Source organism: Cavia porcellus, unplaced genomic scaffold (genome assembly GCF_034190915.1).
Source record: "Cavia porcellus strain 051 isolate PalLab524CR breed Dunkin Hartley unplaced genomic scaffold, mCavPor4.1 scaffold_2, whole genome shotgun sequence".
NCBI lineage: Eukaryota > Metazoa > Chordata > Mammalia > Rodentia > Caviidae > Cavia > Cavia porcellus.
Window position 1 is genome coordinate 69,977,349 of NW_026947485.1, and position 24,195 is coordinate 70,001,543.

The window sequence follows — 24,195 nt, forward strand, 5'->3', positions numbered from 1 at the left end:
CAATAGCACAATTATAATGGGAGACCTTAACATACCATTGACACAAAGGGACAGATCAACCAGACAAAAAATCAGCAAAGAAATAAAACTGAATCACACCTGTGAGCAAATTGACTAGATAGACGTATACAGAGTGTTCCACCCAACAACATCAGAATATACATTCTTCTCAGCTGCACATGGGATATTCTCTAAAATAGACCATATACTAGCCCAGTGAACATGCTTAAGTAAGTGCAAAAGAATTGAAATTGTACCATGCATGTTATCAGATCATAGTGCCATGAAACTAGAAATTAATGACAAAAACTGAAGAAATCCATAAACACATAGAAATTAAATAATACACTCCTGAGCAATCAGTAAGTCACAGAGGAAATTGAGCAAGAAGTTAAACAATGTCTACAAGCAAATGACAATGCAAATACAACTTACCAAGAACCTATGGAATACAGTGAAACCAGTTCTTAAAGGAAAATTTATTATGGTGAATTCCCACATCAAGAAAACAAGACAAACAAATAACCTAATGCTATACCTCAAACATCTAGAAAAAGAAAAGCAAGGCAACCCCCCCAAAATTGTAAAGATCAGAGTTGACAGCAACACAATAGAGACTAAGAAAGCAATACAAAGAATTAATGAATCAAAGAGCGGTTCTTTAAAAGAATAAACAAAGTTGACAGTCTCCTAGCCAACCTTATTTTAACAAGGAAGAAGAAAACTCAAATTTAAGCAGTAGAGAATGAAAGGGTTGAAATCACTATATACCCTGTGGGAATACAGAAGATCATCAATACCTACTTCACAAACCTCTATTCTTATAGGTTTGATGACACAGAGGAAATGGACAGATTCTTAGATGCATATGAATTACCCAAACTGGATCAAGAAGATGTAAAATTTCTGAATAATTTTAATTAATGAAATTGATAATGTAATTTGAACCTTACCAACAAATAAAAGCCCAAGTCCTGATGGATTCACTGCAGAATTCTATAAGAAATTCAAGGAACAGTGCATGCCAACTCTCCTCAAACTATTCAGTGAAATTAAAAGGAAAGCAACTCATTCCTGGAACCAAGTATCACTCTACTTCCTAAATTAGAGACAGACCAAACCATAAAAGAGAGCTACAGGCCAATCTCCCTAATGAACATAGATTCAAAAATTCTCAATGAAGTACTGGCAAAATGCAGGAAGTCATCAAGATCATACACGATGACTAAGTGAGATTTATCCCAGGAATGCAGGTATGGTTCAACATATGCAAATCAATAAATGTAATCCACCATGTAAGTAGAGCCAAAGATAAGAATCACATCATTTCTATATGCAGAAAAAGCTTTTGATAAGGTCCATCACTCATTCTTGATAACCCAATAGAAAATGGGAATAGGTGCTCTTTTCCTCGATATGGTAAAAGCCATCTATGACAAACCAACACCCAGCATCATATTATATGGCCAAAAACTGACAGCTTTTACTCTAAAGTCAAGTATAAACAAGGATGTCATTATCACCACTCCTATTTAATATGGTGTTGGAAATACTAGCCAGAGCAATTAGACAAGAGAAAGAAATAAAAGGAGTAAGAATAGGAAAAGAAGTTCAATTATCATTACTTGCAGATGACATGATACTCTACATAATAAAGAGCCCAAAACTCCATTGAAAGACTCCTAGGTATCATAACTGAATTCCATAGTGTAGCTGGATACAAAGCCAACACTCAAAAATCAGTAGCATTTCAGGGGCTGGGAATTTAGCTCAGTGACGTAAGTACCTGCCTTGCGAGTGCACAGTCATGGGTTTGATCCCCAGTACCAAATTTAAAAAATCAATGGCATTCCTATACACAAACAACAAAATCACTGAGAGAGAAAGAAGAGAAGCCACACCCTTCACAGTACCATCCAAAAATTGAAGTACTTAGGAATCAATCTATCAAAGGAAGTTAAAGGTTTCTTCATTGAAAATTACAATACTCTATATAAAAAAAGAAACAAATTGAAGAGGATCACTGAAAGTGGAAAGACAGTCCTTGCTCATGGATAGGAAGAATAAACATTGTGAAAATGGCCATTCTCCTAAAATTGTTACACATTTAATGCAATTCCAATTAAAATACTGCTAGCATACCTCACAGATATAGAGAAATCATTCCTAAAATTCATCTGGAACCAGAAAAGACCTAGGACAGAAAAGGCAATTCTGGGCAACAAAGACAAAGCAGGAGGTATCACAATCCCTGACTAGAAGTTATACTACAAAGCTACTGTAATAAAATCAGCATGGTGACTGGAATAAAAACAGACCTGAAGATCAGTGGAATAGATTAGAAGATACAACTACCACTACAAACACACCCAGCCACTTTATCTTTAATAAAGAGGTCAAACACATTCCCTGGAAGAAAGATAGTCTTTTAAATAAATGGTGCTGGAAAAACTGGCTCTCTGTGTGCCAAAAACTAAAACTAGACCCATGCCTATCACCATGTACTAAACTAATGTCAAAATGGATAAAAGATCAAATATTAAAACAGAAACACTAAGTCTGCTGGAAGACAAAGTAGATCAGTGAGAATTCAGGAACAAAAATTAGATTGCAAATCAAATACTTCCCAGAATCAATAACTGGGATATCAACATTATTTAAAAGTTTTTGCATGTCAGAAGAAATGTCCAACAGAGTAAAAAGGTAACTAATGAATTCTGAGAAAAATCTTAGTCAACTGTCTTTCAGACAAAGGACTTCTGTCTAGAACATATGAAAAATCAGATCCCCAAAACTCAAAAACCCAATCCAAAAATGGACATCTGAGATGAATACATGATTCTCAGATGAAGAAATAACAAATGGCAAATAAATACATGAAAAAATGTCCAGCATCATTGGTCATTAAAGAAATGCAAATTAAAACCACACTGAGATTCCATCTCACTCCAGAAAGAATGGCCAGAATCAAGAAAACCACCAAGAAAAAAATGCTGGAGGGCTACTCTGTGGCTGAGAATGTAGACTGGTACAACCACCATGGAAATTAGTCTGGAGGTTCCTCAAAAAACTGGGACTGGAGGTCTCATTTGACCAAGCCATTCCACTTATGGGCAAATTCCCAGAAGAACTGAAAACATCATATCACAGTAACATATGTCCATCATGTTTATAGCAACACAATTTGTAATAGCTCAATCTTGGAAACAACCCAAATGCCCATCAACTGATGAATGGATAAAAAATGTGGTATTTTTATACAATGGAATACTACTCAGCTATAAAGAAAAACAACATTGAGGCTTTTATAAGTAAATGGATATGACGCGAGACTGTACTCATGTACGCTCAAGTGAAAGAAATCATATTCATGTGTGTAAATATTGTATTTTCTTCCAGGTGTAAGAAACTGAAAAAGTAAATAAGATATAAAATCCTCAATAAATATTGTGAAAAGGTAAGAAACTGCTCAAAGAGGAAAAAACAATTCAGGGAAAAAAAGAAAACAAAGAAAAGAAACAAAAGATAAAATTCATATATATACTTAAGATTACTAAGATGATTGTACTTTAATTCTGTTAATTCTTGGAACAAAACAGATAACATCTGTAAGATTAGATCAGTTTTGCATGACTATATCTGGTAATTCAAATAAGACTTATGATGATAGCTATGCAAAACCACAAAAATTATTATGTTCCTACCACATTGTTTTGAAAACCTACATTGTTATTTTTTTGGGTTCTTAGATATAGTTATTTGTTGTTTTGTTTTTCCTTCTAATACATAAATGATAGATGTACATGTATATGCTTATATATGCCTAGAACTTCACCTAAAGGGTTTACAAGAATAGATTTTAGTATATCTGATAGAATGGACAACTACACTGAAGAAAACGAGATGCCATGGTAGCTATTGATTATTTCCTATCATTTTAATTCAAATTAGGAGTGATTTCTGTATATATATAAGGTATGTTAACGGTATGTCTATTGGGATTGCATTGAATCTGTACAACAGTTTTGGGAGAATGGCCATTTTCACAATGTTTGTTCTTCCTATCCATGTGAGCAAGGGATGTCTTTCCATTTTCTGAGATCATCCTCAATTTCCTTTTTCAGTGTATTATAATTTTCACTGTATAAGTCTTTCACTTCTTTTGTGAGAGTAATTCCTAAATATTTCATTTTTTTGCTTGCTAATGTGAAGAGTGCACTTTCTCTTATTTCCCTCTCTGTGATTTTGTTGTTCGTGTATACTATGATTTCTGAGTATTGATTTTGTATCCAGCCACATTACTGAATTTATTTATTGTGTCTAAGACTCTTTCAATGGAGTTTAGAGGGTCTTCTACGTAGAGTATCATGTCATCTGCAAACAATGTAATTTAACTTCTTCTTTTCCTATCTTTACCCCTTTTATTTCTCTTTCTTGCCTAGTTGCTCTGGCTAGTACTTCCAGTACTGTATTAAATAGGAATGGTGATAAAGGACACCCTTGTCTTGTGCCTGATTTTAAAGTAAAGGATTTCAATTTTTGGCCATTTAGTATGATGCTGGCTGTTGGTTTGTCATAAATGACCTTTATTATATTGAGGTAAATACCATCTATTCCAATTTTCTGTAAAGTTCTTATCATGAATAAATGTTGGACCTTATCGAAGGCTTTTTCTGCATCTATAGAAATGATCATGTGATTCTTATTTTTGGCTTTATTGATATGTTGGATTACATTTATTGATTTGCGTATGTTGAACCATCCTTGCATTCCTGGGATGAATCCCACTTGGTCATGGTGTATAATCTTCTTGATGATTTGCTGCATCCTATTTGCCAATATTTTATTGAGGATTTTTGCATCTGTGTTCATTAGGGAGATTGGTCTATAGTTCTCTTTTTTAGTTGGGTCTTTCTCAGGTTTTGGTACTAGAGTAATATTTGCTTCCAGGAATGACTTAGGAAGGATTGCTTCCCTTTCAATTTCATTGAATAGTTTGAGGAGTGTTGGCATTAGGTTTTCTTTGTATTTCTTGTGGAATTCTGCAGTGAATCCATCTGGGCCTGGGCTCTTCTTGGTGGGTAAGGACTTAATTACATTTTCAATTTCATTAACAGAGATTGGGTTATTCAACAGTTTTACATCCTCTTGATCTAGCTTTGGTACTTCATATGTTTTTAAGAATCTGTCTATTTCTTCTGTGTTATCAAACTTTTGAGAGTAGAGGTTTTCCAAATAGGTGTTGAAGATCTTCTGTATTTCTATTGGGTCTGTAGTAATTTCACCTTTTTCATTTCTTATTGCATGAATTTGAGCGTTTTCTTCCCTTTTTAAAGTAAGGTTGGCTAGGGGCTTATCGATTTTATTTATTCTTTCAAAGAACCAACTCTTTGATTCGTTGATTCTTTGGATTGTTTTCTTATTCTCTATTGCATTGATTTCTGCTCTGATTTTTATAATTTCCTGTCTTCTTTTGGCTTTGGGCTTGACTTGCTCTTCTTTTTCTAGCTGTTTGAGGGGTAGCATCAAGTTATTTATTTGTATTCATTCTGTTTCTTGATGTAGGAACTCAGTGCAATAAATTTTCCTCTCAGGATGGCTTTCATTGCATCCCACAGATTCCGGTATGTTGTATCTGCATTTTCATTTTCTTTTAGGTATTGTTTAATTTCTTCTTTAATTTCTTCTGTGATCCACTGATTACTCAAGAGTGTGTTATTCAGTTTCCATGTGTTTGCGGGATTTTTGCAGTATCTTTTATCATTAATTTCTAATTTCAGAGTGCTATGATCCGATAACATGCAAGGGATGATTTCAACTCTTTTGCACTTGTTTAAATATGTTCTGTGAGCTAATATATGGTCTATTTTAGAGAATGATCCATGTACTGCTGAGAAGAATGTGTATTCTGATGTTGTTGGGTGGAACATTCTGTATATGTCTATCAAACCCATTTGTTCACAGGTGTGATTCAGTTCTGTTATTTCTTTGCTCATTTTCTGTCCGGTTGATCTGTCCCTTGGTGTCAATGGCATATTAAGGTCTCCTGTTACAATTGTGTTACTGATAATTTGAGTTTTCATTTCTGTTAATAGTTGTTTTATATAACTGGGTGCTCTGGAGTTTGGTGCATATATATTTAAGATAGTTATTTCTTCCTCTTGGAGTTTTCCCCTTACGAGTATGTAGTGACCTTCTTTGTCCTTTATGGTCATTGTTGGTTTAAAGTTCACATTGTCTGCAAACAGAATGGCTACTCCTGCCTTTTTTTGGATTCCTGCTGCATGAAGTATTGTTTTCCATCCTTTGACTTTCAGTCTGTGAGTATCCTTCTGGGTTAGATGGGTTTCCTGTAAACAGCATATGGTTGGATTTTGTTTCTTGATCCACTCTGCTAGTCTGTTTCTTTTGACTGGTGCATTGAGACCATTTACATTAATGGTTATTACTGTTAAATGCTGGTTTATTGTTGGAATGTTATCTCTCTGCTGTTGCATCTTAATCTTTCTGTTCTGTTTAATTATTTGCTTTGCTTAGTGGTTTTTTCCTTTGTGTATCTAAACTGTCTTTCAATATTTTTAGCAGGGTTGGTTTGGTGTTCATGAAGTTCTGCAGCTGTTTTTTGTCATGGAAATATTGTATTCCACCATCAATTTTGAATGATAGTTTTGCAGGATATATCAGTCTAGGTTGGAAATCATTTGCTTTAGGATCTGGAATACTTTACTCCATGCTCTTCTTGATTTGTTTGTGCTGAGCTGTCTGCTGTGATTCTGATAGGTTTTCCTTTATAAGTGATCTGTCTTTTCTCTCTGACAGCTTTTAATAATCTATTCTTGTGTTGGATTTCTGGGATGGTGATTATTATATGTCTGGGTGTAGTTTTATTTTGGTTATGACTATTTGGAGTTCTATATGCTTCACTGATCCTGATGTCGGTTTCTGATCTCATGCTTGGGAAATTTTCAGCTATTACTTCTCTAAATATCCTCTTGACATCCTTTATGTTGTCTCCTTCTTTTTCATTAATCCCTATCATTCTTATGTTATTCTTCTTTGCATCGTTTCGCAGTTGTTGAATTGTTGTTTCCTGATTCCTTGTTATTTTTAAAAGATCTTCCCTTTCCTGTTCACTAGCTGCAATCCTGTCTTCAAGGTCTGAAATTCTATCTTCACTTTCATTAAGGCGGTTTTTACAACTTTCAGTGTAGTTTTTTATTTCCTGTGTATCTCTGTGCATCTGCATTATGTATTCTGTTTGTTTCTTATATTGCTCGTCTAGGAAGTCTATCTTTTTGTTTAGTTCCTCCAATTTTTTATCTGTGTTTTCTTTAGATATATTCAGAATCTCTTTCATTTCTTTTATCATTTCTTCTTTTATCTGGGAGATTATTTCAAGTTTGAATTTCTTTAAAGCTTTCTGGAGTTGCTTGTGAATTTCAGTAGCTATTGTGTCCGATATTTGAGGTGAATGGCATATATTTTCTTCTATATACATTGCTCCTAGGGTTTCATGAGATGGGCTGGAGGCTTGAGGTTGTAATTTGGTCTTTCGTTTTGTCATTTTCCTATATTTCTGTGTTTCAAGTGTTATTTGAAAGCTTCCTCAGGATCTGTTGAAAATCCCCTTCTATGTTTGCAGCTACAGAGACTCTGGCACCACGCTACCCCAAGCCACTGGGCCTGCAGAACCAATGGCCCTCCTCTGCCTTCTCTGAACTCCACAGTTCCAGACAAGCTGGGCCTCAGGGACACTGTGAACCCACCTCCCCCTTGGAAGCTCTACAGCTCCCCAATCGCAGCAGGGATGTGGAGGCAGATGTAGATGCCTCAAACCCACCTCTCCACTTCACTGTACCTGGAAGCCTGGAAGGACCCAAACAGTCTGGGCTCTGGGCAGATTGTGCTGAGCACTCACCACAGGCTGTGGTGCCTCAGGAACCTGTGATCCCTCCCTGCTTGCTGAGATATCCACAGTCCTCCAGACACACAGAGAGGCCGATGCAGGCACCTCAGATCTGCCCAGCCCCTCCTCTGCACACCGATGGCTAGGCGCGGCAGTCTGAAACAGGCTAGGCTCAAGGGATAGTGTCTGATTTACCAGTCTTATAGGATGACTTCTCACTTACATAATTTTGTTATTTCATTAGGGTTCAAAAAGTAAAAGTTTGCCTAAATATTGAGATACTAAAAACTAAGAGTTTTCAGTTTTCTCAATTATTGCCTTTGTTTCAGGAGTAAAGGACAAAAAAAGCAATTACCTTCAACACGGTGAAGGCAGCAAGTGATATAAAATGACTTAGGCAATAAGAGATTTGAAGCATGACCAGCAAAGTCTCCTGGGTAGTCCCTGTGCTGAACATCAAGGTTGGGTTTCAAGTCCCATAGCAACCGGGCACGCTTCGAGCAGCAACTCTTCCTGCAGGGATTGGGCTGGGGACTCCTGGCTTCCTCAGCTGATCCACAGAATATCAATCCCTCATGCTTATCCTTAGGTTGTGGGTGTACTTATTGGAGCTTTTGTCCTGAGATCTGGCCCACAGCAGATCTTAGTGTCTGTGTCATCTAAGGCTGTGAGGTCTCTGGGTTTCTGCAGGGGCTCCTCCGGGGCCCAGCCCTGCCTGCCTGTGATATTTCCATCTAACTCACTGCCTGTCACACACAAGGGCATCACAGCAAGCAGGGAGTAGGTTTCACCCAGTCTGAAGCCCCACCCACCAAGGACATGGCTGTCCCCACCAGTGGGAAGAGAGGCTCCCCTTTCCCACAGTGGGCACTCACACTCGTGTGCGTCCAGCAGTGAGGACAGCTTTGCTTCACCTAGGAAACAGAAGCACAGCTCCACATGACTGCAAACATCTCTGGCCTTGAACAGAGATCAGTCCTGCCATTTGCTCCTACTCTGCATGGACAGCACCCCACTTCTCAACAGGTCCTGCAGGGGGACGCCCAGCATTGTTCTGAAGCTGATGGCTTACCTGAGGACACAGGAGAGACCCAAACGACATAAGAGGTGGCACTGAACCCCAGGCATGGGGCTATCACCAGGGCCTCCTCCTATCCACAGCCCTCAGCCCCACGCAGAGCTGCGCCCACATGGCCCTGCTGGAAGAATCCAAAAGCCACAGCTGATGTGATCCCTCACAAGGCCACTGCTGAGGGACAAACGTCCCCATGGGTGGAGAGGGACCATAGACTGACCTGACACAGGCTGCCATAGAAGTGCCCCTCCCAGTCAGAACAAATTATGCTGGATTTAATAAACTGTCCTAAATTCACAGGATGCTCAGAGACACGGCCAAGCCTTCCTGTGCATCAACACATCTGTCCCTGAGGAGGGAACTGTGTTGTGATTTGGCTCCAGCCCCCCAACACATCCTTAAGGGAACAGAGGCCCCAGTTTGAAGTGGGGCGCTTGCTGAGTTCCCAATCTCAGCCCTGCTGGGTCATGATTGCTGGCAGGAGCTGGCACAAATGGAGGTGCAGGCACACAGCAGGGGACAGAGCGTTGTCAGCTGGCTCCAGAAATGGGGTGGGGGTGGGAGTGTGCTCATCAGGTATCCAGGGTCCCACACCAGGCATGGGAAGGGGCAGGGCCCCAACAGCAAGGTGGTTGGAAGCAGGGGTCTGTGGGGACGCCTGTGTCACATGCTGCAGGCCTACGGGGTGTGACAGGAGCTCCCCAGGCCAGGTTCCTGGCATAGACTCATAAGAGCAGAGACCCAGGGCTCCTCCGCTTCCCTTTCATAGAGGAGATCTGGCTGGAGATGGCACTAAAATCAAGAGATCCAGCTTTTGGTCGGTTTTCCTGGTTTCCCAATGTCTACTGAGGCTGCACTGTGTCACTAAAGATCATTCTCTTTAAACCATCGCCCTAACTTTGTCCCAACTAGACCACAGCCACCCGGGGCCAGCCTGGGAACAGTCTGTGTGGTTCTCATGTCTGGTGAGTCCTTTTCCAGACCAAATCCCTAGACTTACTCTTGTTTTTTTTCTTTCACCTATAGAACCAGCCCTCGGGAGGCCGAGTCCAAGGCCAGTATCACAGTGGACAGCAGAAAACTGATGGCCCACTCAAGGCACATCTGTTCCTAGGGTACCGTGGGGCACTTTAGGTAAATCATGGCAGTGATCTCCTGGGGTGCTTCTGGTGTTTTCACAGTGCACAGCTCTGCCACCCCAAGTCAGAAGGCAGAGAGGAAGAAACATTGTGAGGGGGTCTGGAGCAGGGCAGACTGTGTCAAACAGGCAGCAAGGAACAGGAGTGTGGCTGGCACCCTCTCCCTGCCCCTCCTGGAGGGGGAGCCCAGATCCCACTCAGGATCAGGGTCAGGAGGGAGCCCAGGTGTGGGGCAGAGAAAGCAGGTGAAGAGGGGGAAGAGGCCTTGATGACACAGAGCTAGGGGGACTGAGACTGGGACCTATCCCCTGGGGGCGCAGTGCCAGGGTAGAACTGAGGTTCAAGGACACAGAGATGTGACAGAGAGGAAGAAGAGTCTAAAAAACAGCACAGGACTGAGAGGCAGGTGGGAACCTACAGATAAACCTGCAACCCAATGCTTCAAACTGCTTGTCACTGCAAGCACTGTCTGAGTTCTGAAGTGCGTGGGGGTCCAAGGGTCCACGTGGAGGTGACTGATTATTAGTTATGGAACCATGTTGTGGAGGAAAATAATGTTTTGGTTTGATGCGTCCCCTCCTGGACAGAGACTTTAGGGTTCTAAGGGACAGAAGGAGAGAAGGCCTTGGGTGGGCAGAGAGGAGCCAGAATTGCCTGTGGCAGAGTGGCTGGGGTCTCCTCTCCCCAGGCAGAGGGCAGGAAAAGAGCTGAGAGACGGGAGTCCCAGGACTCCAGAGGTTGTGCTGGTAATGTTGGCTACCTGCAGGAGACCAGAGTCCCCAGCTCCTGAAGGGGGAGGCCAAGGGGACAGTGCCCCAGTGTGGAGACCTAACTCTACGATTTTCAGGTGGACAGACAGAGGAAAACAGCAAAATCCCCTGGAGGACACTAGAGACTCACCCACCTCAGAGAGGATGCTGCCTGGGTTGCAGAGGGCGGTCGGTATCCTGTGGAGGGACAGCAGTGACAAAGACAGCCTCAGGGAGCTGGTGAGGCCACTGAGTTTCAGCACCTAATGATAAGTTGGTTTAAGGCCCAGAGATCAGCAAGCAACAGAGAGAGTTATCAGTGTGACCAGTGCAGCAGTGCCCGGGGTCTGAAACACACAGGACGGTGGCGTCTGCACCAGGGCAGAGGGTATTCTCGGCGGGGAAAGAATGGTGGTGGCACGAGGTCCACATGAGGTGTCATGGTGGATGTAAGGACAGGTTATGGGATCCACAGGCCTCTGCTGCTTGGGCCCAGACTCCACCATCTCCATAGGCGCAGCCTGAGCCCCGCCTCGCTGGGCTCCTCCCCACTTTATCTCCCTGGAGCTCTTGCCCACAGACACCTGTTGTGAGACCAGGTGGGGGTGGGAGGCGAAGAAGGCTGCTGGCTGCCATCTTAGGAGCAGGGGCCTCATCCCTGCAAAGGCAGCACCATGCCGGGTCCATGGAGACTGCATTCCCTCCACTGAATCCTTGGATGGAATTACCTAAGTCACAGAGGAGCCCCTGGAGAGATGTGCAGGTTAAAAAATGACTCAAGAGTGTAAGCCTGTAGGGAGCCACTGAAGCTGAAGATCGATCAGGTGTGTGGGGCTAAAGCAAGGCCAGCCCTGAGAACCCAGAGCCCAAAGCAAGCCAGGTAAACCAGCCACCCCAGCTCCACTAAGGCAGAGCCCAGCCAGCCAGGTAGACAGGTAGCTGGCAGCAGGGCAGATCCTGACATCCTTCTCCTGAGTGTATAAATAACTGTACAACACTGGCTGGGCAGTTCCTTCTATCCCATTAGGAGAGAGGGCTCCACTGGACCCCAGCTTTCCTCTCCTCTTTATTTTCCATCCTCTCACCGTCCTCCCCACTCAACCCTGTACATTTGGGCTACAGCTTGGGTCCTACCAGACTGTGATTCCCAAACTGTGTGGGGAGATCCTCCAGGACACTTCATCACAATCACAGGACTGTAAGGCACTGGGATGCACAGAGACACCTTTGGGTACGAACCACCTAGTATTATTGAGATGCTGGACCCACCTAAGGAATAAATAGGTCATCAATCTTTCTCTGTGGCAGGCAACGCCATGGGTGAGTTACTGAATTCATAGTCAGGGCACTGATGATGGAAAGCCTGGGGATCTCCCCTGGAAGAACAAAGGTGGGAATACAAGCGTGTAGGCAATGGTTCACTGACAAGATCAGTTTGAGAAGTGCAGAAGCTTCACTAAAGCAGCTCAGCAATCCTGCACTCCAGCTTGCAGCATGGAGTTGTATGAAGGAGCCATGAGGAAGGCGGGACTGGTTTCCGTGTTCTGGAGGAGCTCCAGTGTTTTTCTCTGCTTGGATGTCATCTCCTGGCCTCCAGCACAGACTCTTCAGCTTCTGCCATGAACCCGTTAGTCCTCAGCCTTCTGGTACAGACTCTTCAGACTACTGACGTGCATTTGCCTGGGACACGGCAGCTCCGGAGTGTAGACTGGAAGCTTTGGTCTTCAGCATGCAGACTTCTCTGCACTGTTCTTTATTCGGCTCCATGGCTGACCATCATAAGCCAGGCTTGTGAGTCTTTTATATTTGTGATCTTATGTCATATCAGTTTCTCTAGTGAAACACTGATACAGAAACTGGTACCAGGAGAGGGTCCATTGCTGTGCTACTGCCTGGCCATGTGGTGTAAGAGCCTTGGGGATTGATGCGGAAAAGCTTGGTGACACTGGCCAAAGAGGCAGCCCCTGTATGCTGGGAGATTCTGGCCAGAGCATGGAGAGCAGAGTACAGGTGGAGAAGCTACCAGCCAGGAGGCAGCTCAGAAGGCTTGCATTAAGGACCACCCTGGCTGCTGGAGAGAGATGATGTTTGCTGTACTTTGGCAGGAAGTTGGTCTGCATTTTGGAGACACTCCCTGGTGGCAGAGAAATTCCCATGCATGATGGTGCTGACATGGTGGCATGATTACTGGGGAGGGCTTCTGGCCAGCTCTACACTGGGAATTAAAAGTGCAGAGCCAGCAGGGGGATATGAAGCCTTTGGCCAGAGGGGTGACCCCAGGGGAGCTGTGAATTGCAGGGCTGCAACAGAGGGGAATGTAGCTGTTGAGGAGGAAAAGGAAAAGGGAAGAATGCCTGAGGACTCTCACCAGAAGGGAAGAGGGTGTTTGACATGCCAGAGATTCCCTGGGTCATTTCTTAGTGCTGCCCTGCTGTTGAAAATTAATGGGAAGCAAGGCTTGTGATTACAATAGCTCCTCGATATGATCTGAATGTAGTTTTAGATTCATGTGTGTAATCAGGTTATTTAGGCAAGATACTGTGTGAAATGCTTTTGGCCCAGACAGGACACTAGCAGGTAAAGCCTTAGAGGCAGAACCAAGGAGCTCTGTCTTCCCTGCCCCTAGGAATTTACCTGTGGCTCTTATCTTCCCCACCCCTAGGAATTTGCCTCTGGCAGGAAATGAATAGCAATGAGATACCTGCGCTTCCCTAATGCCCCTCAGGCACCACCTTAAACCTAAGCTACTTATATGCCCCCACATAACATGTCCTCCAGACAGAGAAAGCCAGACTTTAGTGGTGGTGGTGGGGAGGGGGTATTTGGTTTTCTCTCTGAGTTCTCAGAATAAAGGCCTCTTTTGTTTTATACTTCTCATGTTTTGGATGCCCTACAATCTTATCACTGTGGTCTTAAACTTGATTATTTGTTTCCGGTGTGGAACTGAGTGTGTAAGAATTGTATGTACGCAATTGTTAAGTTACTGCAAATTGGAATAGACCTTTTAACAAATGTGCCCCTGGAGATTACTGTTTAAGGAAATGTGTCTGGTCATCAAGTTGACCAGGGATGGCTTGTAGTGGATTAACTACTGGTCACCCAGCTGAACTGAGTGGGTCTGGGGCTGGCTGTGGAAGGCCCCCTGAGGATCACTGCCAACAGCATAGGAAGAGGATGGAGGGGAAGGTGGGCCAATGTTGCTTCTCCTGGAGAAGCTGTCACACTGGCTTCCTGATAGGAACTCAGCTGCTGTCATCCTCAGAGGACTCAGGTCCTCCCTGTCATTGGGGAGGCGGTGGTTCTCTTCAGGGGAGCCCTGGTTCTTACTTACCCTGAGCCTTGCTTCCTGGCTCTGGTGATCCACAGGCTGCCTGCCCAGCTTGTACATCCGGCGGGCACAGACTGTCTGTCTTCCCCCACTGCCCTTTGGGCCCTCATAGTGCAGGTGATTTATGCAGATTGTGTCAGACACTGTTATGGGCTCCCTGAGCTGGACTCATGGAGGACACTGCTGCGGGATCCAGGCCCTCAGCTGGATTATATGGTGAACTAGTGTGTGAACAGATCCCTGGCACCCTTCTGCATTTGACTTTTTGGTGACTATCAGAAGATCATCCTATAAATTAAGTGTTCTGTGTTGACTCTCTTCTCTTACAAACCCTGACTACAATCACATATGTGTATGGAGAAGCTAGCAAAAGTGACCACCAGCTCAGGCCAAACAAGTTTTAGTGAGAGGGGAGGAGACACAGAAGGATGGCGGAATGGGTGACAGGGATGAGGAACAACTGGGGGATAGATGGGGTGGAGACTGAATGGATGGATACTGGGAGATAGAAGGGGAACAGATGAATGGATGGATGCAGGAAAGACAGAAGGATGAAGGATGGAGGGAGAGATGAATGCATGGGTTGATGGGGGGTGGGTGGCTAAGGAGATGATGGACAGGGAAATGGATGAGTGGGTGGAGGATGGGTAGAGATGAATGGATGGATGGAGGATGGTGGGGGAGGGGAGATGGATGGACGGAGAATGGGAGAGAGATGGATTAATGACTGCATGGGGAGTAGGTGAATGGATAGAGGATGTGTGGATGGACAGATGTAGGCAGAGATGAAGGAGCCAATTTAGCCCATGTCACAAGCTGGAACAGTGTGGTTTTCAATGATCAACTCATATATATGCTGGGTTTGGCTGAATCTGACCACAGGGACCCGATGTCAAAGGGACAGCAATGTCACATGAAGACTGAGATGTCACACCGCCAGCCCATTTAGTCACCTCCCAGATGCCTGCAGGCCCAAGTGGCATCAGTGTTTTTAGAAAAATCAGCTTGCAGGTCCCCTAAGAGTAACCTGGGCAGTGTCACCATGACCCCCACACATCCCAGGTGTCTCTAAGTGAAGTGGGGAAGTGAAACATGCCCTGTGCCATGCAGAACTGGGGGTTCCTAACTTGACTAAGGCTGGAGGAGGCTGGGGCTGTGCAGGTTTCTCCCGGGTACAAATTCCCCAATCTACACAGGGCTGCTGCTGCTTCTGCAGTTTGATCAGGATCTCACCTGGGTCTGCAGAACCTTGCCACGCTATAAAGGGATCCAACAGTCCCCTGCCCCCGCCCCCAAGGGCTTCTTCTGTCACCTGACTTCTGCACCACCATGGAGATCTCTCACTGGGTCCCTTAGGTTTGGTAGGACTTCCAAGCTCCATAAACACTAAGTGACCATGTTGCCAGCACCTAGGTGGCCTCTCCCTCCCAAGCAGTGGAGACCTGCAGGGCCAGCACAGGCTGGCAACAGGGCTGTTGGTGATGGCAACCCCACAAGAACCCCAAAGGCAGACCCTTGGACCTTACTTCCACCTAAGGGGCCCAGCTGTGTCCCCTCACAAGAGGCTCATGTCAGCATTTCCAAGAGTTTGCTACCTTACAGCCCTGCTGGAGCCCCCAGAGAGGGAGCAGGGTGAAGTGACCCTGACATTGGGCAGGGCACTCGCAGGGCTGTCTTGGCCAGCCTGGGGCACCTCGGCGAGTGCCACATGGTGGTTTGGTCATGTGCTGTGACTTCACAAAGCCAGAACTGTCCTGGCTGACACCAAGCTCTAAATACTCGTCACATAGGGACCCTCGGACCTAGCAGCTTCTCAGGCCATACCAACACGTATATTGAGCATGTGTAGCACTAGCTGGGCTCCCTGGGTACGCAGCCCTCAATCTGGACCTCTGCCGGCCAGCCACAGTACCTGTTCTTGGCACTGTCAGAGTGGTTGATCTGCGGGAGGGCAGAGGAAGAGTCCCATTACTCACTATGACAGTGGATGGACAGAGGCTTAGCCTAGGTGAGCCCTGAGCAAAGGGACAGGACAGAGCGACCTCCCAGAGCGGGCTCCACTGGAATAGGGGGGCAGCCAACAGCCAAGTCCCCCTACATGATTCTTGTTTTTTTTGTTTTGTTTTGTTTTGTTTTCGTTTTTTGTTTTGGTTTTTTTTTTTTTTTTTTTTTTTTTTGCATTTTGAGACAAATTCTCGCTATGCAGTTCAGGCTAGGAGTGAACTCACTGTGTAGCCCAAACTGGCCTCGAACTCACAGTGATCCTCATGACTCAGCCTCCCAAGGGCTGGGATTACGGGTGTGCACCACACCTGGCTCCTGCATCATGATTCTCAATGACATCAGAGTGAAGCCTCAGACTTTCTGTGACAACAGTGATGTTCGTGCTGCCCACCACACTAAGCTAGGAAACGTGGATGGAGGATCAGCAGTTAGATTCTCTTTAATTTTACTAAATTAAAATGCAAATGCAAATTTGGCTGCCCCTATCCAAGGTGGAAAACAGCTGTGGGGTTTGGTTTTTAGGTCTGAGAGCAGGATGGATCTTTCTTCTCCTTGAATTTTTAAAAAGGTTTAGTTTTTACTAATCCAGATTTGCAGTGACCTCCTCGTGGGAGCTGGAGATAAGATGCACCTTTAAGGCTCAGTGTGGTGGTGCACACCTATAACACCAGCACTCTGGGAGGCTGAGGCAGGAGGATCAGAAATTCAAGTCCAGCAGGGGCAATTTAGCGAGATTCTGTCTCAAAAACTCCAAAAGGGCTGGGCATGTACCACAGTGCACAGCTCCGGATCCAGTGACAGTACCACATGGTTACACAGAGCAGCAGGACGCCCGGCTGCCCCTTTGGTCAGTTCCCAAGCATTTCCTCATCCGACGAGGACCTGCAGACCCTTGAGCAGCCATCTTGCCCCTGACCCTGAGGGCCCTGCACCCTGGAGATCACACAGGAGTCTCCCATGGGTTAACTTGTGTGCTTGGCTTTTGTCACCAGCCATGAGGTCTGGAGGCTCGTCCCAGGGTGGCGAGGATGGAGGAAGACCCAGAAGCTTGGCTCAACCCCTGCTTTGGCACCGTGGCTGTGTCTGGTGGACTCTGATGCTGCTTCTGAGCCCAGGGCCAGGGTGAAGGTGCCCCACTGTCTCGGTGGGGACCTGAGGGTGCCCGTCAGCTCCCAAGTTCACTTCCCCAACTTCGAGGAATGGCCCCAAGTGCCACCATCGCGCGTCTCATCCGCAGCCAAGGCAGATGGTTTCTCCTCAGCACAGCAGCCACCCCAGCGCAGGGCCGGGTGGCCTCTCCTGCCCACTCTCATTCGCCTTCTTCCCACCACTGATGATCACACCCGTCCATCCACGCAGTGGCTCTGAGGAAACATTTACTCCAGCCCTGTCAGCCCTGCATCCAATGTGAAACTGTGCACTTCTTACTGTCAGGCTGTGAGAGTTATGTACACAGCCTGTTCATAGCCCAGCACTGAGGAGGCTGAGCCAGCAGGGTCTCCAGGAGTTCAAGGTCTCTATGAGTTCAAGGCACTGCACAGTGAAGCCCTGCCTCGAAAAAAGGAAAGGAAGCAAGGAAGCAAGAAGGAAGGAAGGGAGGAAGGAGAAAGGGATGAAAGAAGGAAGGGAAAGGAAGGAAGGAAGCAAGGAAGAGTTCTGTTTGTATTCCGAACCCAGGTCTGTTATTTCCAGGTATTCACACTCTATGCGCTGTTTACTCCGCAGTGTTCTTTGGGGGCAGAAAAGCCTTTAATTTTGACAAAGACCAATCTATCTATTTCTGCTGTGTCATTACTGGTTCCATCTCTAAGAAATCGCTGGCTGATCCCAGGTCACACAGATCTGCATCTGCCTTTCCCGGGATCTGAATGTCCCAGTGGTGAGGCCCAGGTATGCAGTCCATGCTGTGTTAACCTTTGTATCTGTTTGGTTTACACATGGACGTCCGTCTTTCCCGGCACCATTCCCTGAAGAATCCGTCCCCATCTCACTGAACAGTCTCACTCCCTGTTGCAAGTCAAGCCTGGCCATCAGCCCGCCTCAGCCTCCTGAGGTCGGGGTGCAGGTTGCACCACCGTGCCGAGCTAACCCTGGTGCTTCACAGGACCATGCTGGCACTGACCTCCCCCTTTCCTACAGGCAAGGGTCCCAGGTCCTGAGAGGTCACACTGCCAGCCCCGGAGCACAGAGCCAGGGCACCCTGACCACCTCAGGCTGTGCTACATGTCCTAGCAGGCTTGGGACCTGGGGCCTCAGTGCTGGCCTGTGGGGTGCTGCCGTGGCACAGCACCTGGGCCTGAGGAATGCTCCACAGGACAGGTACATGCCCGGCAAACCTGACCACAGCCTTTCAAGCTGGGCTCCCCTCGACCTGTACGGGTCAGGGCATCAGAGGCCGGGGCACTCCCAGCTAGTGCCTATGGCAGAGCCAGAGGCAACAGTAGGTGAGGAGCAGCCCAGGCAGGGCCCTGGAAAACCACCTGACCCATCCTGCACCATGGTGGACTTTGTGCGAGGACAGCCACAGTCTGACCCCAGCGCCCAAGGCTACAGGGTCCCTCCAAGGCCACGGGTCTCACCTCCCCTAGCCCCCATCCTACACCTTACCAGGTCAGGCTGCTCCGTCCATCCCTGCTGACCCTGTGACCAGACCCAGGGCCCAGCATCCAAGTCGAGCCCGAAGTGATTGAGTGCCCCCCATGGAACTGGACACTCACTGCACAGCCCGAAGTCCACTTCTTGCCCCTGAACCTGCTCTCTTCTGCTGGCTTGAGAGGCTGCAGTGAAGACCCCGGAGGTGTCCACTGCCTGCCTCTGCCAAACTCTGCTAGACCTCACGGCCACTTGGGAGTTCACAGAGTTAGGATGCCCTTCTTTTGCGCCTTTACTTTGACAAAGGGGCGGGGTGCAATCAACCCCAGGACAGGTCACTAAAATAGCACCAGGAGCTCAGCATCTATAATGCCAGCACTCGGGATGCGAGGCAGGAGGGTCCCTGTGAGTTTGAGACCAGCACAGGCTACACAGTGGGTTCCAGGGCATCCTAGTGAGCTCATGTGAGACTCTGTCTCAAAATAGAAAAACAAGCAATTGAAGAGCCTCATGACGACGGAGCACTTATTCGGTGCCTGTACCCTTGAGGCCTTCACCTCTACCAACCTGGGAACTGTCCCCATCCCCAGAGCAGGGGCTGCGGGAGCCTGACCTTCTGTACCAGGACCCAGCTGGACCTGAAGCTCACATTCCGGATCTCTATGCTTCCCAGCGTCTCAATGGCTTTCCTGGCCTCAGCCTTGAGTCTGCAGGCGAAACAGGGTGGTATAAGCATGGCCCCAGCCCTGCTGTGTCCACTGCTATCCCTGGATTGGTGCCAACAGTAGCTGAAGACGCAGGGGAGCTGGGGGAGCCGCATCTGCTGACACTGGGTCCTACCCAGAGCCCCCGTTTACAACACTGGGGATTGAGAACAGGGCCTCTGAACCGAGCTGCTTCCCTGCCCTCTTTTTTACTCTGAGACAAGGGCTGGGCTCAAACCTGTAGCCCTCTTGCCTCAGCCTCCAGATTGTGCTGGGATGACAGGCCTCACACCCCATCCAGCTGGTTTCAGCCTGGGGCCCAGAATCTTTGCCCTTGATTTTCAAGGCCCTCATGCTTGGCCTTTGTCCCAGTGAAGATCGCAAGGGCCTCCAACCCACTACAGCAAAGTCTGTGTGAGGGGAGGAAAATCTTCAAGCACTCTGAGGTCAGATGTGTTTGGGAACTGCAGGGCGGAAGGGGTGTGTGCATGTACAGGCCAGCCTGCCCCTTCTGCTACCCATGGACAGAAATGTGTCCCCCTGGGGCTGGGTCTCCTGCCCGGAGAGGCCGAGCTGTGTCCGCCCACTGTGGCTGCTGCCCTGAGCTCCCCACACTCTGGTTAGCAATCAGATGTGAGTTGCCCGCCCCATTTGGTCACCGCCTGCCACTCCTCTTCCCTCAAGAAGCCTGGGGCCCACAGGCTACTTGTCCCCCTCACTCCACCCCAGGATGAGGCTGGGGAACCCTTGTGGCTCCTCTGTCCCTTCTCACCTGGTGCTTCCATCCTCATGGGTCACCATGAGCAGCAGGGACTTTGCAGGTGCGCTCTGAATGAACTGGATCATGGGTGCTGAGTTATCTGGGGGCCACAGAGAGGGGGTCAGGGTCCTCCCCAGGCACGGGGCCTGCCCTCCTGCCTCAGCCTCCTCATGTGCACCAACCCCTGACCACCAGGGCTGGGCATGACCAGCAACCATGGCCCTCACACTTCCCACCAATGCCTGGGGACTAGGAGGGGTGCATTGCATGGATGCCTTGCAGGACTATGGGATGAGTGACAGGGACGCCAGAGGACAGGCTCCTTGGAGCTGGACAGAGCTCCTCAGGAGATGCCTAGGAGAAACCGGACCCGAAGGTGCTGTCTGCGTCCTCCAGGCTGGGCCCCCGGGGACGTCTCTTTCCCCCCGACACTGGACAGTGGACCCAGGGCTCTGCATGAGCCAGGTCCACCACCCTTTTTACTGCTCCTGTCATCGCTGGGGTCCTGGCTGCTTAGATCACTAAGCTGCCCGGGCGGGGCCTGAACCCAGGATGCCACAGTGCATCCTGCAGTGCAGACTGGGATGCAGACTGGGATCCTGCTCTCTCCTGAGCTGGCGCCTCGATCTCCCTCCACGGTTTGCCCAGGGATGATCACAGTCACCTGCACTGTGATAGACGCATGCTCCCTAACTGCCTGCGTACATATCGAAGGTTCGGGCTGCTATCACCTTCCTGGTCACATCTGCAAGTGACAGACCACGTTTCAGAGTGAGCTCGCAGGGGCAGGGCCGGTGGACCAGGGCCCCAAGGGCATGCTTCTGCCCTGTGTCCATCAACAGACAGCTGAGAGAGAGCACGGTCCAGCCATGGGGGAAGAGGACAAGGACAGCCCCAGGCAGCTGCTCTGAACTGTCCCTCCCACTGTTCTGTCATTCATGCCTGCTTGCGGGCCACGAGGGCTGCATTCCGGGGAGATGCGCAGGGACCTCAGTGCTTTCTCCTCCTTGTCCCTCCCTTCCTCCCTCCCTCGGGTTCCCTGCCCTTTTCAATGGACCCATCTCCCTGTCTCCTGTTAGCTTCTGTCTTGCTCTCTGACTTATTTATGCCCTGGGTCCTCCTGTGAGACAGGCCAGGTGACATTTAAGTGTGCGTCTGGTAAATTTCACTTGATATGACAGTCTCAAGGGGCATCCACTAGCCTACAGGAGACTCAGCTTTGCCCTTCTTCATGGCACAGTAGTACTCCATGGTGTGCAAATACCACGTTTCCACTGTCCCTTCACCTGCTGCTAGAGCAGAGGACACTTCTAAGCCTGTGTGAGATGCGCTACTATCTACCTGGGGCCACTGCACAGGGCACTGTGATTTGAGGACTTTAGGCAGAGCGAATCTCAACACAGCTCCTCCCTCCACCCCCTTGGTCCTTCCTGCCCTGACAACAGGGTGCCCAGGGCTCCTGGTCTGGCAGCATTTTGTCTCATGCGCCCAGCCCTGCCGACACTCGCCCTCACTGCCAGCCTGCCCAGGGACACTGCAGGGAACTCTGTCTCTGAGCTGCCCTGGCTCCTCTGCTGGGACCCAAGGGGTCTGCTGCCCCTCATAGGATCCAAAGTTTGAGTTCCACGGGCCCTGGGTCACAGGATGGAGACAGGCAGACAGTGTCGCCCAGCTCTGGGTGGAGGGGGGCAGCAGCCCCATCACTGCCCTGGCCCAGCACGGCCACTCAGCTGGGCCTGCGGGGGCCTCCTCTGCCCAGCCTTGGTTTGACCGCACAGCCCTTTATACCCAGCTTTCCGGTCACTTTCTATTGTCACTGGAGCCACTAAGAGTGTAGAATTAACTATACAACTGTAAAGTGCGCTAAAATACAGCCTGAAAACCCAGGGCTGCTGTAAGAATCCCTCTGGGGCCCTGCGGACTCTGGGGAAGGATGCACTGACTCACAGCTGACCATGACGATGTTGATGCCTCTCGAGATGTTCCCCAACGTCTCTCCCATGAGCCTGGAATGGGAGCTGGCATCAGCCTAGCCGCCCTCCTTGCAGGGCTGCGAACAGCACAGGGCATAGCCCTCTTCCGGCCAAGGCTGCAGTGCAGGCAGTGCTGGGAGCCCTGGGAAGGCCTGCCCCTCTCTGCAGACCCCGTCCCCAGCAAAGCCTGCACTGCTTCTTACAGCACAGGCGAAAGGCCGCAGTGGGGGTATGGTGGGCTGGGGGTCTGGCATCCTTCACCCAGGCTCCCTACTCAACCTGCCCCTGAGCACCCGCTCTCCACACATAAACACTGTATTCATGAGAAGCGCCAAGTGGTGATTCGGTGTGAGCCCATCCCTGCTGCAGAGCACAAGACACCCGGACAGAAATAGGGAAATCTGTCTGTACCCTACGGGGCCAGCTCTGTGACACGGCTCAGTCGGGAAAGCTCCATGCAAATTGTGGGGCTCCCAGCTTTCATGTGAGAAGAGCATGTTCACGTGTTTATGTATACACCCACATAGGTGTGCTCCTGTGTACATGCATAACACACATAAGTGAAACACAAACATGCACAGGTGTGAAAGAGTTTGTTTTGCCATGAAGCATTAAGGTGGCAAATCAGAAACTAGCACCAAAGATGTGAAATGGTGAATCGGGCCTGTAGGAAAGACTTCTCCACGTGTACTTTTCTGATACAGACACGAATTTCCGAACCACGTGAAGGAGGGAAATGAGTTAAGAGGTAAAATCTCAGCAGGTAAGGGAGGCTCCTCCGTGTTTGATCAGGGTTGAAAGAGTCACAAAGGGCAGAAGTCCCTCTTCCCCGCTGCCACTGAAGTGCTGCACAGCAGGGCTGCCTGGTGGCCCCAGGCCTGGGTCCTGGTCTCAGGGCCACACTGGACCAGTGTCTCCTGCAGGTCTGAAGCCTTGGGACCCAGCGAGCTAGCTCTCTGGGAAGCAGCACAGCGGGCAGGAGCGGGCTCTGAGGACAGGCCAGGTGAGGACCCGCATGGGCTAAACTGATAGAGCTCCTGGTGACAACATTCCTCACATAGGGAGCAGGTGTCTCCAGCTCACTGTGTCTTAAGTGCGGGTGACAGAGATGTGACACACACACGAGGGGGAGGCCACCAAGCACAGTGGGAAAACCCTGCCAGCGAGGCTTTGTGCTCAGCCTTTGGGCAGCTTCGCCCCGTTCACCCATGAGCCAAATGAAGCCAAGGCAGGGAGGGACTGGGTCCCTGAGGGCACAGAGGACAAAGCTCCCAGCAAGGCGTGAACCAGTGGAAGGTGGCCAGACCATGGAGGATGCACTGGCTGGGCATCACCCACAGAGGGCTGAGCTCACATGGAAAGTCAGTAAGGGCAGCGGCCCCTGTAAGGAGGAGGACAAAGCACACTGCTTCTATCCACAGATTCCGAGAAAATCCTGGGAGGAATCTCGGCGTCATTACAGAAGGACACCCCCTGCGGGGTGAGGGGAGGCCTCCTCTGCACAGTGAAGCGGCCACGGTAAGGACAGCCCACATCTAAAGAGGAAAAAGACCAAGTAGAAACCTTGGTCTTAAAGAAAAAGCCCAAGCGGAGCCTCCAGGAGGGAAGGGCCATCGTCCCCCCAGCGGTGAGGGGCCCAGGTGGCCTCCTCCAGGATCAGCGCAGGACAGGACGCCACACTCGCCTCCTCTGTCCAGCGCAGTCCTGGAAGCCAGGGCAAGGGCCCAGGCAGCAGGGAGCCAGAGGCAGCAGAGGAGAAGAGGGGAGGTGGAATGGTCTCCTGGGTGCTGACAGGCAGGGCTCCGTGAAGACCAGAGCCATAAACCAGTCCCATAAGCTGCAGGACGCAAATCAGCACCCAGAGCTCTGTAGTGGTGCTGTCCGCTGACAATGAACTCAGAAAAAATCGGAGCAAACGATCCATTTACAGGAACCGGAAACATCTCAGGGGGAAATTTAGCCAAG

The 24,195-nt window shown here is 48.4% G+C and overlaps 2 protein-coding genes across 5 annotated transcripts in view; one reads left to right on the forward strand and one right to left on the reverse strand.

The window, feature by feature from the left end:
* LOC100732131 (zinc finger protein 92-like) overlaps window positions 1-17,980 on the forward strand; it is a 38,423-nt gene extending 20,443 nt beyond the window's left edge. For 2 of the 4 annotated variants that reach the window (XM_013158278.3, XM_063243417.1), the window contains 2 exons: window positions 10,008-10,115; window positions 17,194-17,980. In XM_013158278.3, coding sequence (XP_013013732.1) covers window positions 10,008-10,066 — 59 coding nt within the window. In that variant the 3' untranslated portion in view covers window positions 10,067-10,115; window positions 17,194-17,980. The other 2 variants (XM_013158277.3, XM_063243426.1) reach the window with 2 other exon arrangements.
* A 1,278-nt stretch (window positions 17,981-19,258) lies between these two features.
* LOC101788761 (protein FAM3B-like) lies at window positions 19,259-22,259 on the reverse strand. The gene is made up of 4 exons (XM_005006073.2): window positions 22,205-22,259; window positions 20,952-21,002; window positions 20,270-20,357; window positions 19,259-19,500 (listed from the first exon to the last, which is right to left on the reverse strand). Exons 1-4 carry the CDS (start codon window positions 22,257-22,259, stop codon window positions 19,353-19,355), a joined length of 342 nt encoding a protein of 113 aa, XP_005006130.1. The 3' UTR covers window positions 19,259-19,352.
* Window positions 22,260-24,195: the final 1,936 nt, after the last annotated feature.

Excerpts from the sequence above, each read along its gene's own strand:
- LOC101788761 (XM_005006073.2), bottom strand. The coding sequence starts at position 22,259 with ATGGGAGAGACGTTGGGGAACATCTCGAGAGGCATCAACATCGTCATG. Across the intron at positions 21,003-22,204 it reads CAACATCGTCATGGTCAGCT|ATGTGACCAGGAAGGTGATA; the intron begins GTGAGTCAGTGC and ends TGTCACTTGCAG. Across the intron at positions 20,358-20,951 it reads CTTCGATATGTACGCAGGCA|ATAACTCAGCACCCATGATC; the intron begins GTTAGGGAGCAT and ends TGTGGCCCCCAG.